Here is a 16,287-nt window from a genome sequence, read left to right as displayed (position 1 = left end):
TGACCATCTTGTTTTATTACTTAAGCTTTAAAAAAAAAAAATCAAGTATGTTTGTCTATCTTTGCTGAGAAGGCTGATTTTATTTCAGGTGCATCCTGACAATGAAGACCTGGAGGTCCTTTCCAGTACTGACCTCATAGCCAGGTAGGAATAGCTGCCGAATAGCATAATCCTGCCTTTTTATGCCCCCAGATCGAATGATCAGGGGTATAGTGTTTTTGGCCTGTCTGTCTGTCATTCTCTCCCAACACTTTGTGCACATTTTGAGTGGTGCAAGGTCAAGGTCATCCTTCACGGTCAAAGGTAAAAAAACAAATCCAAGGGAAGTAATAAGCTTTAAAAGGAGATAATTATCTTTACCTGCCAAATCATTAAAAAATAAAAAATAGATCAAAGCGGCGCAGTAGGGGGCATTGTGTTTCTGACAAACACATCTCTTGTTTGGAAACAATCATGACTTCTAAATTTTAAAGAACGAGTTCCACAAATAAATCTCAATAAAATTGCAATAGGGATCCACACTAAACAAATGAAATATGGGGGCCTAATAAGGGGCAGGATAACCTCCTCTGTGAAAAATTGTTAACTTTGTACATTGAGTGTGACTTGATGTGCTAGTTATACTTCTTAGTAGTTATTTATTGATTCTTCCATTTAGCATTTGTTCAAAATCAATGAGGTATGTTCTCTATTAAAAATGCTTTGATGTTAATCTATAAAAGTTTCAATAGCCAATAAAGTCAAGTTACGTGTGTCTCTAATTATGAGAACATTGACACATGAAACAGGTTTAAAAAAAGGTGAATCTTTGTTTTTAAGGGTGGGGCTTACACATGGAAGGGGGTGGGTGAAGCCTCAGTGTTTTAGATTGTTCGCATTTTCCTCAGGACAGGTGTTCTAAATGGTGAATTTATTTTCAAGACATATCTCCTAAATCATGAAAATACCTTCAGTTTTGTAATCGTATAATTTATAGACATCAAGTTAAAAAAACTAAATTCAATAACAGTGTTTTTCAATTAAAAAGTAAATATGCAGTTATTGCAGTTATTGAGTTGGGTTGTTACGGATGTATTGGGTGAATGGATCGCGTTGAGAATATGCATAATTATGCCTGAAAGGGTAAAAACAATTTAAAAAATGTTGTTATGAATGACTTTATTGTTGTTGTTTTTATGCCCCCGTATCTAATGATTGGGGGTATATTGTTTTTTGCCGGTCTGTCTTTCTGTCTGCAGGGGTTTTTAGCCTTATACAAAAGGGGCCTATAAAAGACCCCTTCCCAATTGAACATTGTTTTAAAATCATGCAGTTTTCCCAAAAATCCTAACTTACACCAGATTTTTCATTTCCCAAAGCAGTAATTTTAGCTAGAATTCTTCCCAAAATGAACAATTTCTTCCCAAAATCCATAGGCTAGGGCCTCTTCCCAATGAAGCGAGGAAAACCCCTGCTCTGTCATTCCGTCATTCTGTCCCAAAACTTTAACCTTACATTGAAGTTTTGCAAAAACTTTTGAAATATTGGACATAGTAACTTGTTTGGCATGCATGTGTATCTCATGGAGCTGCACATTGTGAGTGGTGAAAGGTTAAGGTCAAAGGTAAAAAAAAAAGCGACGCATTAAGGGGCATTGTGTTTCTAACAAACACATGTCTTATTCTTGAATAGTCTAAACCTACCAATTAACAACAAAAATAAATGTAAAAAAAAATTACATATTGAGAGTGCTTCCCTCCCCAACCCACCCCTAGAAGCAAGGGGGTGTCTGAAAAAAATCCTGTGGAAAGCACTGTTTACAGTGTTTCTTTGTGTGTCAAATTTAGGGTTTGAACATAACACAATTTTCTCAAAATGACTGGGTATAATTCAATTTTGTAGGTTAAAATCTTTTCTAAATTTTATAGTATCCTTTATAGCAAAAAAAGAAAAAAAGCAAATTCCAAATTTAAGTCAAAAAGGCTGGATTTTTCCAAAGTAAAGAAACAACATAGGACATAGGAAAAACAAAACTATTCCAAAATCATGGTCGTTTTTGAACCATTAAAATAGTGTGATGAAAGTGATTTTAGCTATCATGATTGTAGTTTCACTACTACCCAGTGGTTAACATAAGCTGATAACTGCTTGTTAGTTCTGGTTTACAATTCCAATTTTCCAAGTCAGTAGTCTGTTGCGCAAGACAATTTTGTTAATGAAATTTTTGTTACTTTCAAACCAAATTTGGTTGTGATTGGCATTGTCTACAACATGGCACATTTTGAATGGTGAAAAGTCAAGGTCATCCTTCAAGGTCAAAAGTAAAAAAAATACAATCCAAGGGAAGTAATAAGCTTTAAAAGGGAGAAACCTGCCAAGTGATATATTGAAATTTTATTTCAAAGCGGCGCAATAGGAGGCATTGTCTCTTGTTCAAGTTAAAGGTCATTGAAGCTAGCATTCCCAATTTGACATGTGTAGGTCATATTCCAAACATGTTGAGAAAAGGCCGTTCACTTGTCTTAAACGTTTTATAATAAGATAAACATAAATAAATGAAATCTGGAGTACTAATATCTGTGGAACAGTACAACCTGATGTTTTGAACATGTACACATTTTTTTCAGAATCAAGGAGCAGGAAGAGTATATAAAGCAACTGGAGAGTAAGAAGGCAAAGATAGACAAGGGTAAGATGACAGTTTATTCATTTGTTAATATTATGTTGGGCTTCATTTGTTTGTTACCATAGTTTCTTTAATATAAGCCACCTTTCATACAACCAAGCTTTCAGGACCCTCCATCCATTTTAGGGGAAGCGGGTCGCTACCCATAGCAGGGGGAATTTTCGCGGCATTTCCCTTTTTGGGGGATTTTTTAGTTACTCTCTAATTATTACATTTGTACATGTTTGCACTATATTCATTGCTTATTTCATAATTTAGTATGTTTGAAAAGATTAAATTAAAATAGAATTGAGATATAATAATCATGAGACATCTATCTATAAATTTTTAAAATTTTTTTTTTAGGGGGAATTTTTCCCCCAAAAAGGGGAAAAAAGTATACTTTTCAAGGGGGGAATGCGGCTGAATTTCGGCCGTGGATTTGACAGATTGAGGGCCCTGGCTTTGTACCATTTTTTATGATCTAGGTAGGTGGCATATGAAATATTTACTTTATTTTTGGTGTGTGAGGTACCTGCATGGTTACAGATCAAAGTTCAAGTTTAGTTCCTGTGAATTAATTTTTTTCCAAATAATGGGCTTTTGACCTTGTATGTGTTATGTTGCAGTTTATTATATAGAGGATATTTGTTGGATTCGGTGGATTATCGATTTTAATTCACGAGTGATCATAGAAAATAATATTTTCACGAGTGGCGCAGCCACGAGTGAAAATATATATTTTCTATGATCACGAGTGAATTAAAATCGATAATCCATCGAATCCAACAAATTTTCTTTTTATTTTATGCTTTATTTCACAGTTTATATACATTGTTAAAGAGTTTAACTAAAGAATTTCGTTGGGAACATGACGTCATTTCGTCAAAAAAATGACGTCATTTAACATAAACAGTAAAAATTATCGATAATTTTCACTGATAATTTTCATTGTTTGAAACAGTGAAATTATCAGTTTTAATTCACTGATATTTCTCTATAAACCACCGGAAAGCATAAAATAAATACTTATATGTGATGAAGTTGTAGGTGATGATATATGTATACAGTGATTTTTTTTTGTCTTATTGGGAAAAGTACCCGTACCGGTCCAATTGGGAAAATTTCAGTTGTGAAAACCTCAAAATTGGGAAAAATTGAGTCGTGAAAACCTTGAAATTGGGGAAAATGCGTCATGAAATCTTAAAATTGAGAAATTAATGTATTAGATTTTTTGCTAACAAAAACCTTAAAATTGAGAATAACTGATGTCAAGTTGTTATCCCCGGCGAATTTTTTTTTCGGAGAGGATATAGTAATAGGTCCTGTCCGTCCGTCTGTCTGTCCAGCCGGCCGAAACTTTGTCTGGAGCATAACTCCAAAATTATTCAGTGGATTTACTTTAAACTAAGAATATAAACAGATGGCAACTACATGTAGGAGAAGTGCAGTGACCAAGAACCATAACTCTATCTTCCTTAGTTTTTGAATTGTCTCCCCTTTTATATAACTTTAAAGGAAATTGTTGTCCGGAGCATAACTCTAAATGTACTAAAGGGATGTACTTGAAACTTATAATATAAACATATGGCAACTAGGAGAAGTGCAGTGACCAAGAACCATAACTCTATCTACCTTAGTTTTTGAATTATCTCCCCTTTTATATAATTTTAAAGTAAATTTTTGTCTGGAGCATAAATCTAAATCTACTGAAGGGATAACTGAAACTTAAAACTTAAACAGATGGCAAGTAGGAGAAGTGCAGTGACTAAGAACCATAACTCTATCTACCTTAGTGTTTGAATTATATCCCTTTATTTAATTTCAAAATATTTTGTTGTCCGGAGCATAACTCTAAATGTACTAAAGGGATGTACTTGAAACTTATAATATAAACATATGGCAACTAGGAGAAGTGCAGTGACCAAGAACCATAACTCTATCTACCTTAGTTTTTGAATTATCTCCCCTTTTATATAATTTTAAAGTAAATTTTTGTCTGGAGCATAACTCTAAATCTACTGAAGGGATAACTGAAACTTAAAACTTAAACAGATGGCAAGTAGGAGAAGTGCAGTGACTAAGAACCATAACTCTATCTACCTTAGTGTTTGAATTATATCCCTTTATTTAATTTCAAAATATTTTTTTGTCTGGAGCATAATGAATTTTTTCCCTTTATTTTTTTTTACAAATATTATTCTACTCTCTAAAACAAATGTTGTCATACAAGCAAACACATTTCGGCGGGGATTTGGCACTACTGTGACAAGCTGTTGTTATTATTATATTTACTAAGGTTTACTAAGGAAAAAAATCGCTGGTACATGTATATATGATCATGTTGCTGATGATGGTATACATATATGTGACCATGTTGCAGGTAATGATATCCATATGTGACCATGTTGCAGGTTATGATAAACGTATATGTGACCATGTTCCAGGGTATGATATACATATATGTGACCATGTTGCAGGTGATTAAGTACATATGTGACCATGTTGCAAGTGATGATATACATATATGTGTCCATGTTGCAGGTAATGATATACATATATGTGACCATGTTGCAGGTAATGATATACATATATGTGACCATGTTGCAAGTGATGATATACATATATGTGACCGTGTTGCAGTTGATTATATACATATACAGGGTTTTTTTTTACTAAGAAAGTGACGCTGATATTCGGCGTCTTCCCCTACCAGAATTTTAAAAATACCATTTCCCCTCCAAAAATATAATTTTTCACCAAAATATAATATTTTAAACTCAAAGAAATGGTTTTTTTTCTTTTGGGAGGTCGACACTTATCCAATTTGTACTATGTACAATGATCTTGCTCTCTCTCTCTCTCTCTCTCTCTCCCGACGAACACTCAAATCTGGGAATCCCAGTGATTCTATATATAGCTCTTAAATTACGTCATGGAAACCGGGCAACTTATCGTATTAATCATGTGACTATTTTACTGGATTCCTGTCTTGCGCGAGAAGGGTGTTTCGTCAATTAATTACCGGAAACCAGTCGAATTTTCATCCGGGTTATGTGAAAGCCAAGATATAAACGTTAAAACAGAAAAAAGTCTCACAATTGGCGTTCATACACGAACAAAATAAAACGTTCGGACTCGGAAAATATTAATTGAGTTGACGCATTTTTTAAGAATGAATCATCAAAAACCGTTGAAACCCAGCAGGATTCGGAGGTACATGTAATCAACATCGATTAATACTGTCAGATTATTGTGAAAGTGAAAGTAGACAATCGGCAGCTGCCGCACCTTTCCCTTCCAATACTGTAGCTGATCTAGATCGTCAACCCATTCATCATGAAATTGAAATCATAATATTGACATCGTTCCCCGGCCCCAGTTGAAAACATTTCCCATTACACCTGCAACTTTATTTAGGACTTTGACTTTAATATCATACCTGTTCATGTGTTTAAGAACAAAAAGGCCAGAGACATGCCTCTTTTTCTTAAAAAAACCCCTGAAGTCTGTAGGTGAGTTATAGACATTGAAATGAACAGTTGTTTTTTTTCCCCAAATATGTCTCTTTCGCGCTCGATTTTTCCCTTTTACCCAGCGTCCAGCGTCTTCCCCTCTTTCTAAAAAAAAACCCTGAATTATATGTGACCATGTTGCAGGTGATTATATACATATATGTGACCATGTTGCAGGTGATTATATACATATATGTGACCATGTTGCATAGGGCTGTAACGAATACACTAGGTGACGAGTACGATATGTATCACAAATACAAGGTGGCGAATACGAATATTTATTCGCGAATATGAATTTTAATGGATAAAAGTAATACTGACAACTTGACATGACAAAGTAGTATGAAACTATGAGTATTTGTCAATTTGATTAATTGGTATAATTGCATACAGAAAATATGAAATATAACACTTTGAAATAACAAAACACTGACTAGAACTGCTTAAACTTCAAACACAGTTTTGAAATTTGTCTTTTGAGAAAACATGACTAGTACCGATAAAATCCTTGAGTAGAACAATTGAGAGTCAACAGTTGACACATTAGTGAAAGTACCCATTCACATTTTTTAAATGAGCATATGCCATATAGGTGATGTAGATGATATTTCAATGTCACCTCTCTGAAATATGCTCATTTGATATATTGAATAAAAACAATCATTATCGTAAGAAAAACAAAAAAGAAATTCCATCTGCTAATCCTTTGTGTGTATGTTTGAGCATCAAATCACTGGTATTTACCTTAATAAACATTAAAAACCATCGAAAGATTTTTCAATCCAATGTCGTAAATATTCAACCGGTGCCCGCTCTTATTGTTGATAATCTCACTGTGTGACATAGTGCAGGGCTTTTTTTCCTGACTTTGTGAAGCGGCCCTGGCCCCTCACTTTGTGAAAAAATGAGTCGCAAACTTCTTAAAATTGTGAAAATCAAAGTTCAGTGCATTAGTATAGTTTAAGCATGTTAAACACTTGAATATTATCAAAATTTCATTTCCTTAAGTAATGCAATAAAGGCATATTTTCCTTCTATGAATACTGTATTTGATACAATAACAACACAAATACATATATCTGATTTGCAAAACATTCATGTACCAAATGCAACTAAAATACCTGGTCCAAACATTTCTTTACCACAGGAAAAACATTTATAAACATAGAGCATTTCAAGGACACATAACTCAGACATGTTCTGGACTTAACAGCTTTAAAACTCTGTTCATTTTACTCTTGAAAATGTCAATAATTCTCTCAATATCTGAAGAGGAAAATTCCTTCTTCATGATATTTATCATGTTCTGTGAGCCTGACCCTCGCCAGTGCATGATGATCTCCCTGGGAAGTTGTCATTTGATCTGAAACATTAGGTATACATTGAACAACAGAACTTTTGTAAGAAATGTAAACAAGTTATTTTATTTTTCACATTTTTTCACAAAGCATAAATAGACTACATACAAAGTTTGAATCATGAATATGTGTCATGAATATGCATTTAAATTAAAAAAATATATATGAAGGGACCACATTATTACTTCAACCAAGATTTACAATCGTAAACAGATACGAATAACAAGTCACGGTCATCAATACTAGAGGACGTTTTGACTAGCTTCCAAGTTCCATCAATACATAGCCGGGGCAGATGCTTTCGCTTTTATCAAATGACTTCTTATAATGTTATCAATGTGCATGTTTCAAAACTTACCCTTCTATAGAAAGCTTTTGTTTCTTCACTGCGGTATTTTGCGGTTTTTTAATTTTCTTCGTGTAGTAACGAGTGTTCCGCGTTGCCATTTTTTATAGTGACATTGCTAGACAGAGCTTTTACTATTTACGCCGGTTTCACCGGTTACACAACACTTTAAAATCGATTAAAACAAGCAAACATCGGTAACGCGAGTCGACAATTTTTCGCGAATTCGGAATTTAAAACGAGGTTTTGAAACCTATATTTCTTTTCTGAAATGGCCGTTTTTGACAGTTTTGAGCACGAAAAGTCCGTTTTTCACAATTTAAAACGGCTGTTTTTGTAAATATTCACGGACATGTCAGGTTTGTGAATTGGCCGTGTCAAAATTGTGAAATGTCCGTCCACGGCCAATCGCAAAGAAGGAAAAAAGCCCTGTAGTGGGTTGGGTAAACATGATGAAAAATGCCGGAATAAGGAGAAGAACATTTAAATATAGGGGTTTAATTATAATTGTATGAACCTTCATTTGTAAGGTATAAGATAAGATGATTATACTTTCAAACTCGAAACCATGTTGTTTGTATTTGTCAAATATTCGGTTCGGGAGGTGGCGAAAAACGAATATGATTCGTCCACAGCCGTATTCGAGTAATTCGAATATTCGAATGTATCGTTACAGCCCTAATGTTGCAGGTGATGATATACATATATGTGACCATGTTGCAAGTGATGATATACATATATGTGTCCATGTTGCAGGTGATGATATACATATATGTGTCCATGTTGCAGGTGATGATATACATATATGTGTCCATGTTGCAAGTGATGATATACATATACGTGTCCATGTTGCAAGTGATGATATACATATATGTGTCCATGTTGCAGGTGATGATATACATATATGTGACCATGTTGCAAGTGATGATATACATATATGTGTCCATGTTGCAGGTGATGATATACATATATGTGTCCATGTTGCAGGTGATGATATACATATATGTGTCCATGTTGCAGGTGATGATATACATATATGTGTCCATGTTGCAGGTGATGATATACATATATGTGTCCATGTTGCAGGTGATGATATACATATATGTGTCCATGTTGCAGGTGATGATAAACATATATGTGACCATGTTGCAAGTGATAATATACATATATGTGTCCATGTTGCAGGTGATGATATACATATATGTGTCCATGTTGCAGGTGATGATATACATATATGTGTCCATGTTGCAGGTGATGATATACATATATGTGTCCATGTTGCAGGTGATGATATACATATATGTGTCCATGTTGCAGGTGATGATATACATATATTGTGTCCATGTTGCAGGTGATGATGAGCCGGACCCAGGTGAGCGTCTCAAGCAGGCACAGAAGGACGCTGCTCGTCGTGAAAACACCCTTGTTCATCGCCTTACAACCAAGGAACAGGAGCTGCAGGACTTTATGGTAATCACTCACACCTGGGATATTCCCGTTAAAGTTCAAACATTTTCTGTCAACCCAGTTGTTCATTAGTGATTTGACCACCCATCAATGAATTACTGACGGACTCAGTTTCTATTCAGTCTTTTCAACTTGTTGCCTTGCACTGACTGTGAAATTAAATGTTTGCCACACAACCATCTGCATGAAAATACAGGGCATGTTTACAGGCCATAAGTGCTCTGGCCTCATTCCCCTAGGATGTGGAATATTCTTTGGAATCTAAATGCATTAAAATGAAATGCAAATCTTCATAACCTGATTTAAATTTATCAACCAAATTTGTTATCACCGCCGAAAAAATATACGGAGAGGATATAGTGATTGGTCCTATCCGTCTGTCCCTCCGTCTGAAACTTTTTCCGGAGCATAACTCCAAATCTATTCAATGGATTTACTTTAAAGTTAGAATATAAACAGATGGCAACTAGGAGAAGTGCAGTGACCAAGAACCATAACTCTATCTACCTTAGTTTTTGAATTATCTCCCCTTTTATTTAACTTTAAAGTAAATTTTGTCCAGAGCATAACTCTAAATATACTAAAGGGATTTACCTGAAACTTGAAATATAAACAGATGGCAACTAGGAGACGTGCAGTGACCAAGAACCACAACTCTATCTACCTTAGTTTTTTAATTATCTCCCCTTTTATATGATTTTAAAGTAAATTGTTGTCCTGAGCATAATTCTAAATCTACTGAAGGGATTTACTTGAAACTTTAAATATAAACAGATTGCAACTAGGAAAAGTGCAGTGACCAAGAACCATAACTCTATCTACCTTAGTTTTTGAATTATCTCCCCTTTTATATAATTTTAAAGTACATTTTTGTCCGGAGCATAACTCTAAATCTACTGAAGGGATTTACTTTAAACTTGAAATATAAACAGTTATGGCCCTTTGTACTTTGAAAAAATTCTTTTTTGTGTGTCCGGAGCCATATCTTGGAAGTGCTTAGGCGGATTTCATTGAAACTTGGTATGAGTATATATATGGATGAGAGGATGATGCACACCAAATGGCATTGTACACCATCTGATAATAACGGAGTTATGGCCCTTTGTATCTTGAAAAAATGCTTTTTTGTGTGTGTGGGTGGAGCCATATCTTGGAAGTGCTTTGACGTTTTTCATTGAAATTTGGTATGAATATATATATGGATAAGAGGGTGATGCACGTTGGTGTTGTCCATTCGTCCAGAAAACTTTTGTGTCCAGAAGTATATTGGCGGGGGATATCAATTTAACGAATTTGCTTGTTGGTACTGCAATGTTCTGCCCATTATTCATGATAAAATGCTTCATGACTAAGTACAGACAGTCAAATAAGATAACCTAATATATCTGAACACAATTTGTATCTGTGCTTTTATTCCAAATATCAGACTTGTTTTGGTATGAATGTACGAAAATGTACATCAAATGTCTGCAAAAATTCATTTATACTATTTGTTTTGTGCTTTGAATTGGAAATTTGCCTGATGCTGTGAGGTTAGAGATAAGCATTAAGTTTTACACCTGCTCTTGTCTGCAACAATATGATAAAACCATTTTGGTGATATCATGTAATGGTTACCAATTCTTGTAATGTATTTCTAAGCATGTTTTGTGTTTGCCCTTGCTTAGATTGGTTGTGAGTGTATTCACATTGAAGTGTGATGTGATTGCAGGCCCAGGTGGCGGAGATGAAACAGGCCGATGGAACCAGCCAGCTGAAATCTATGCTTCTGGACCCAGCTGTGAACATCGTGTTTCAAAGAATCTCAAAGGAAATGGAAGAGGCCCAAGAGAAACTGAAACAAACCCAAAATGAACTAAGTGCATGGAAATTCACCCCCGACAGGTGCATATCTCTCTTCATGCCTTTGGTAACTTTTGTAACTTAGACTGCATTGCCACCTATTTTGGGGCCATTGGCTTAAAGACTGCTCTACCGGCTGCTGTGGGAGTCCCTGGTTGGTCTCGCGGCCTCCCGCGGCAATGCTGAGCCAGCCAATCATGGAACACTAAGTGGCGGCGTTGTTAACGCATGCAGACTCTCGCCTCTGTACGAGACTCTCACGTCACGGCGGTTTTCATGGCGCAGGCAGCATATCTGTTTTTGAACGGTGTGAAATGACTGACACTGAATGCCTGGCGGTAACATTTCTGTAACCCAAATCTTGCCTGAACAGCAGGGTGGTAACTTTCTTTGTTGTTGTGACTTGATACTTCCTCTTCATCTCATATGACTTTGAAGACTGATAGATTGAAAATGGCAAACATTAGCTAATCAATTCGGATAAAATTGCAATTTAATAAAACTTTACAAGATCAGGTAATTAAGAAATTCTACAAAACCAGTTGACATTAAGCTAAATATTTCAAACATTTAAACAAATATCCAAGATCTTGTACATACAAATATCCAAGAACTTGTAATTATACTTGCAACATTTGCAATCCAACGGACGCAAAGGGTTGAACTTAAAAGACCATGAAAGTCACTCAACCTGGAAGCAAAAATGGATGAATGTGGTAATTTATTTATTATTTTCATATCCTTTCTTATAATGAAGTTATTAATAATGGTTTGTATATGTTTGTTTTTGTAATAAACATTTCAACACTTCATAGCAGACATAACAAGTTTTGACGCTATGTAGATGCATGCAACTTGGGCAGTCAGTCAAAGGTGCAAAAAATAGTTTCAAGTTGTTTTTTTTTATCTTAGATTAAATTCTGTTAAATGTACATGTAGCTATATAAACCTTAGAAAGGAGTGTAGTCATCCATACTGCAGTTATGACACTATAGCAATACTTTTTAATTAATGTGGTTACAAAAATAAAGACAAACGATGATGGTTTAATAATATACACGTTTTTATTCTATAGGTATTATGCATGATCCATTGTTACATGTAGATTCTTATGCTTCTTTCTTGGTACTTTTGATACTATTCAGTCTTAGAAAGTGAAAATAATTATATTTAAGAATAAGTCATTGGTCTGCCCAAAATATCCTGTCTGGTGACAAAAAAAGATGTCAACATGATACAAAAAATACTGTAGTCTACACAATTAATACTCCATTGTGAGACATTATTTTCAGCAGATTTTGGAATATTTGCATCCCCAGGATAGAATTATGCAACATTGATGCAGATTGTGGCCTGCAAATAGAAGGTGGTGTTATTTTTGATCCCCCTTCTTTTATTGATGGGTTTTGGGGAGTACCAAATTTTACCAGGTATAACACGCCCCCATGTATAATGCGCATGCACTTTTTAAAGGCCAAAATGCAGAAAAAAAGCGCTAGACCAAAAAACCTGAAAATCTTATTAAAATGGCTGCCATATTTATATTTCCCAATGGATTAATCCGGGTCATTTGAAAGCTTTATTATGCATTTAAGAGGAAGTGTCATTAGCAGGTGAACTGTCTGTCTGTAAGTCTGTGTGTCCGTCCAAAAACTTTAACACTGGCCATAACTTTTGAAATATTGAAGATAGCGACTTGATATTTAGCATGCATGTGTATCTCATGAAGCTGCACATTTTGAGTGGTGAAAGGTTAAGGTCAAAAGTAAAAAAAATACAATCCAAGGGAAGTAATAAGCTTTAAAAGGGAGATAATTTCTAAACCTGCCAAATGGTATATTAAAATTTGATTTCAAAGCGGCGCAATAGGGGGCATTGTGTTTCTGACAAACACATCTCTTGTTCTGAGAATTTTGTTATTTTCTAGCTACAGATTAACTGTCCAGATGCATTTCGTGTAAAGAATGCGAAAATAAGAATTCATGTACATCATGTCATTCTTCCTTGGGGAAAGCATCGGCATAAATTTGAATGCGCATGGGAGACAGGGCTTCACTGTAACTACGATTTAACGCGCTCCGTTATAATGCTGTTTCCAATTAAAAAGCGCGGTATGCTTGGATCCCATTTTTACTCCAACTTTCCATTTCTGATTCAAAAACATGTTATACAACTTCATGTATTTTCAGAAAATTCAAAGATGGCCGTGATCACATCTTGATTGCTTTATTCAACAACCGTCCATTTAACGGATTATGCTCCCCTTTGAAGAAGAGGGGGTATATTGTTTTGCACATGTCTGTCGGTTGGTCGCTCGGTCCACCAAATTGTTTCCGGATAATAACTCAAGAATGCTTTGGCTTCGGATCATGAAACTTCATAGGTACATTGATCATGACTAGCAGATGACCCCTATTGATTTTCAGGTCACTAGGTCAATGGTCAAGGTCACAGTGACTTGAAACAGTAAAATGGTTTCTGGATGATAACTCAAGAACGCTTAGGCCTAGGATCATGAACTTCATAGGTACATTGATCATGACTGGCAGATGACCCCTATTGATTTTCAGGTCACTAGGTCAAAGGTCAAGGTCAGTGACTAAAAATTAATTAAGCATTCAAAAGAGGAAGCCTCATTATGATAAGGAGCATGGGTTGCATAACACTACTTTTCTGACAATTTTCTTATTTTCTAGCATCAGATTAACAGTCCACGCGCATTTCGTGTAAAACGTGCAAAAATAATAATTCATGTACATTATGTCATTCTTCCTTGGGGAAAGCATGGGCTTTAAATTTGAATGCTGACTAAAAACTTTGTGGCGCATGAGAGACTGGGCTGCAGTTGTTGAGATATGTCAGTATTGACGTAAAACTGTTAATCTTTTTTGTTGGACTAGTGAGGTTATTATTTGTCGCACTACACAGGCATGAATAAAGTGCCAAAAACCTGGACCAAACTGAAAAACACTAAGAAGTCCCTGTTCACACCTACCATTAGCTGCAAAATAGACCTCATTGACACCTACCTTTACCAGTCCAACGTAAGCTGCCAATGTAGAAGTGCACTAACACAGACAAAGAAATGTTTGCATACTTTATTCAAACATTTTATTTTTTGTAAAAAATGATGCTACCAGATTCATATCTGCTGTTACCGACTTTTTGTTGTTTGGACAACGGCCCCTTCAGTCTGTTAGATTATAGGATGTATATTTCTGAAATAAAAAAATGGCTGCTTTTATGAATATTTACGATTTTGAAATGATTTTTTTGCAATTAAGCAGCCAGGATAGCGTTGTATCAATGTATAACGCGCACAAACTTTTTTGTTTGAAATTTGGAGGTAAAAAAATGCGCGCTATACACAACAAAATACGGTACACACATTTTTGTGTGCAGTAAGAGTATCACGTTTACAGATTTTTCTAAACGAAATGAAATAAACAAAATGTTACCGTTTAAACATATCCCTATGTCCGTTTGAAAAGCATCGGTGCCATCGCATTTCCAAACTGAAAGTAGTAATTATTTCCGGGAGTTATATTCAGTGCATATTCAATTAGCACAATGACGTCATATTAAAACCAACTGTTCTCATCGTTGTCGAACAATTGGATTACACCTTTTGTACTTACATGCCGTAATATTTTGTAACAAGGACAAATTAATGTCGAACCCATATTTCTTCAATAAGAGTTAAATGGATTAAAATTTGTATTGTTTTACTTTACATGATGTTCATTAAAATGAGTATCTGTTCATTAAATTAAAAATGAATGCCGATGAAGAAACGACGGGAAAATTTCCTCGTGCTCTTCGTGCCGACGCCCGTTGGATGTTCAAGACGATTGGGGGCATGATCCTGCATCAAATAGCAGGAAATTTTCTTGAGCACTTCGTGCCGACGCGCCTTAAATATTCGAGAAGTCTAGTACTTACATGGTGTATTGTTATGTTTATATATTGTGAATAAGGGCCATCTTGATCACGTGATACAAATACGAGTCTTTATCAGCAGCTTTTAATAAGCTTTGCAACGCCGTAACGTAATGAACTAAAATAGATAATGTTGATATTGACTGTCGTTTAAACGTATACTGTTTTTGTACATGTTTTTGAGCCAAACACGAAACCCCACCGTTCAAAACGTGATACCCTTAGTATGCAGGTGTTTCTCTTTTTTATGTCCAATATTCAAACTTGCAGGTGTTACTCTTTTAACTACAAAATTAAAACTTGCATTGTTGATGTGAAGTTGTTCATGCATAATTTGTATCCTCCTGCTATAAAAATAACAAATAATAATGCCAGTAATTATTCTACCTAGTATTTCTTAAATATTATTTTTATAACTATAGGCTTCATTAGCAAAAATATTCATCTTTGAAGGAAAAATATCGAAATGTGTTATATTTGTATGTAATATTGTATATTGGTCCCCTTATTAGTTTCATGAAACAATTACCCTGTGGTCATAATTGGCAAATTCACAGGGTGTCAGATTATTATTCTCCCATTACCATTGGTAATGGGGGCTATATAGGAGTCACTTTGTAAGTCGGTCAGTCTGTCTGTCCTGAAAATTTCATACGATCTTCACCAAACTTGGTCATAAGTTGTATCTAGATGATGTCTTGGTCAAGTTTGAATATACTCATGCCGGGTCAAAAACTTGGTCATGGGGTCACTTAGTGTGTTTTAAACCGAAGTTTGTCCGGACCATAACTAGGTCATTTATCATTGGACTTTTAAATGACTTGTTACATTTGTTCATCATGGAATGGTGTGTCATGCGAAAGAAAAACGTCGATATCTCCAAAGTCACGGTCACACTTTGATTGGTCCATGAATTAGTTTGTCCGGGCCATAAATTTGTCATTTATTGCGAGACTTAAATCATTTGGCACATTTGTTAAATATAATTGAACGGTGTGTCATACACAAAAATAACATCGATATCTCCAAGGTCAAGGTCTAACTTCGAGTTCAAAGGTCAAAATGGCCATAAATGAGCTTGTCTGCGCCATAACTATGTGGTTCATTGTGAGATTGTAAAATCTTTTGGCACATTTGTTCACCAACATTGGACAGTTTGTCATGCGAAAGAAT

At 35.2% G+C, this 16,287-nt stretch overlaps 1 protein-coding gene across 1 annotated transcript in view; it reads left to right on the top strand.

The window, feature by feature from the left end:
* LOC127853740 (pre-mRNA-splicing regulator WTAP-like) overlaps positions 1-16,287 on the top strand; it is a 34,164-nt gene that overhangs the window by 4,837 nt on the left and 13,040 nt on the right. Inside the window, exons 3-6 of the mRNA XM_052388479.1 lie at positions 89-144; positions 2,607-2,668; positions 9,218-9,336; positions 11,045-11,217. Of these exons, the coding sequence (XP_052244439.1) occupies positions 89-144; positions 2,607-2,668; positions 9,218-9,336; positions 11,045-11,217 (410 nt within the window). The remainder of the gene's footprint in view (positions 1-88; positions 145-2,606; positions 2,669-9,217; positions 9,337-11,044; positions 11,218-16,287) is intronic.

The sequence above is a fragment of the Dreissena polymorpha genome, chromosome 12 (assembly GCF_020536995.1).
Source record: "Dreissena polymorpha isolate Duluth1 chromosome 12, UMN_Dpol_1.0, whole genome shotgun sequence".
NCBI lineage: Eukaryota > Metazoa > Mollusca > Bivalvia > Myida > Dreissenidae > Dreissena > Dreissena polymorpha.
This window is presented reverse-complemented; position numbering and strand designations above follow the sequence as displayed.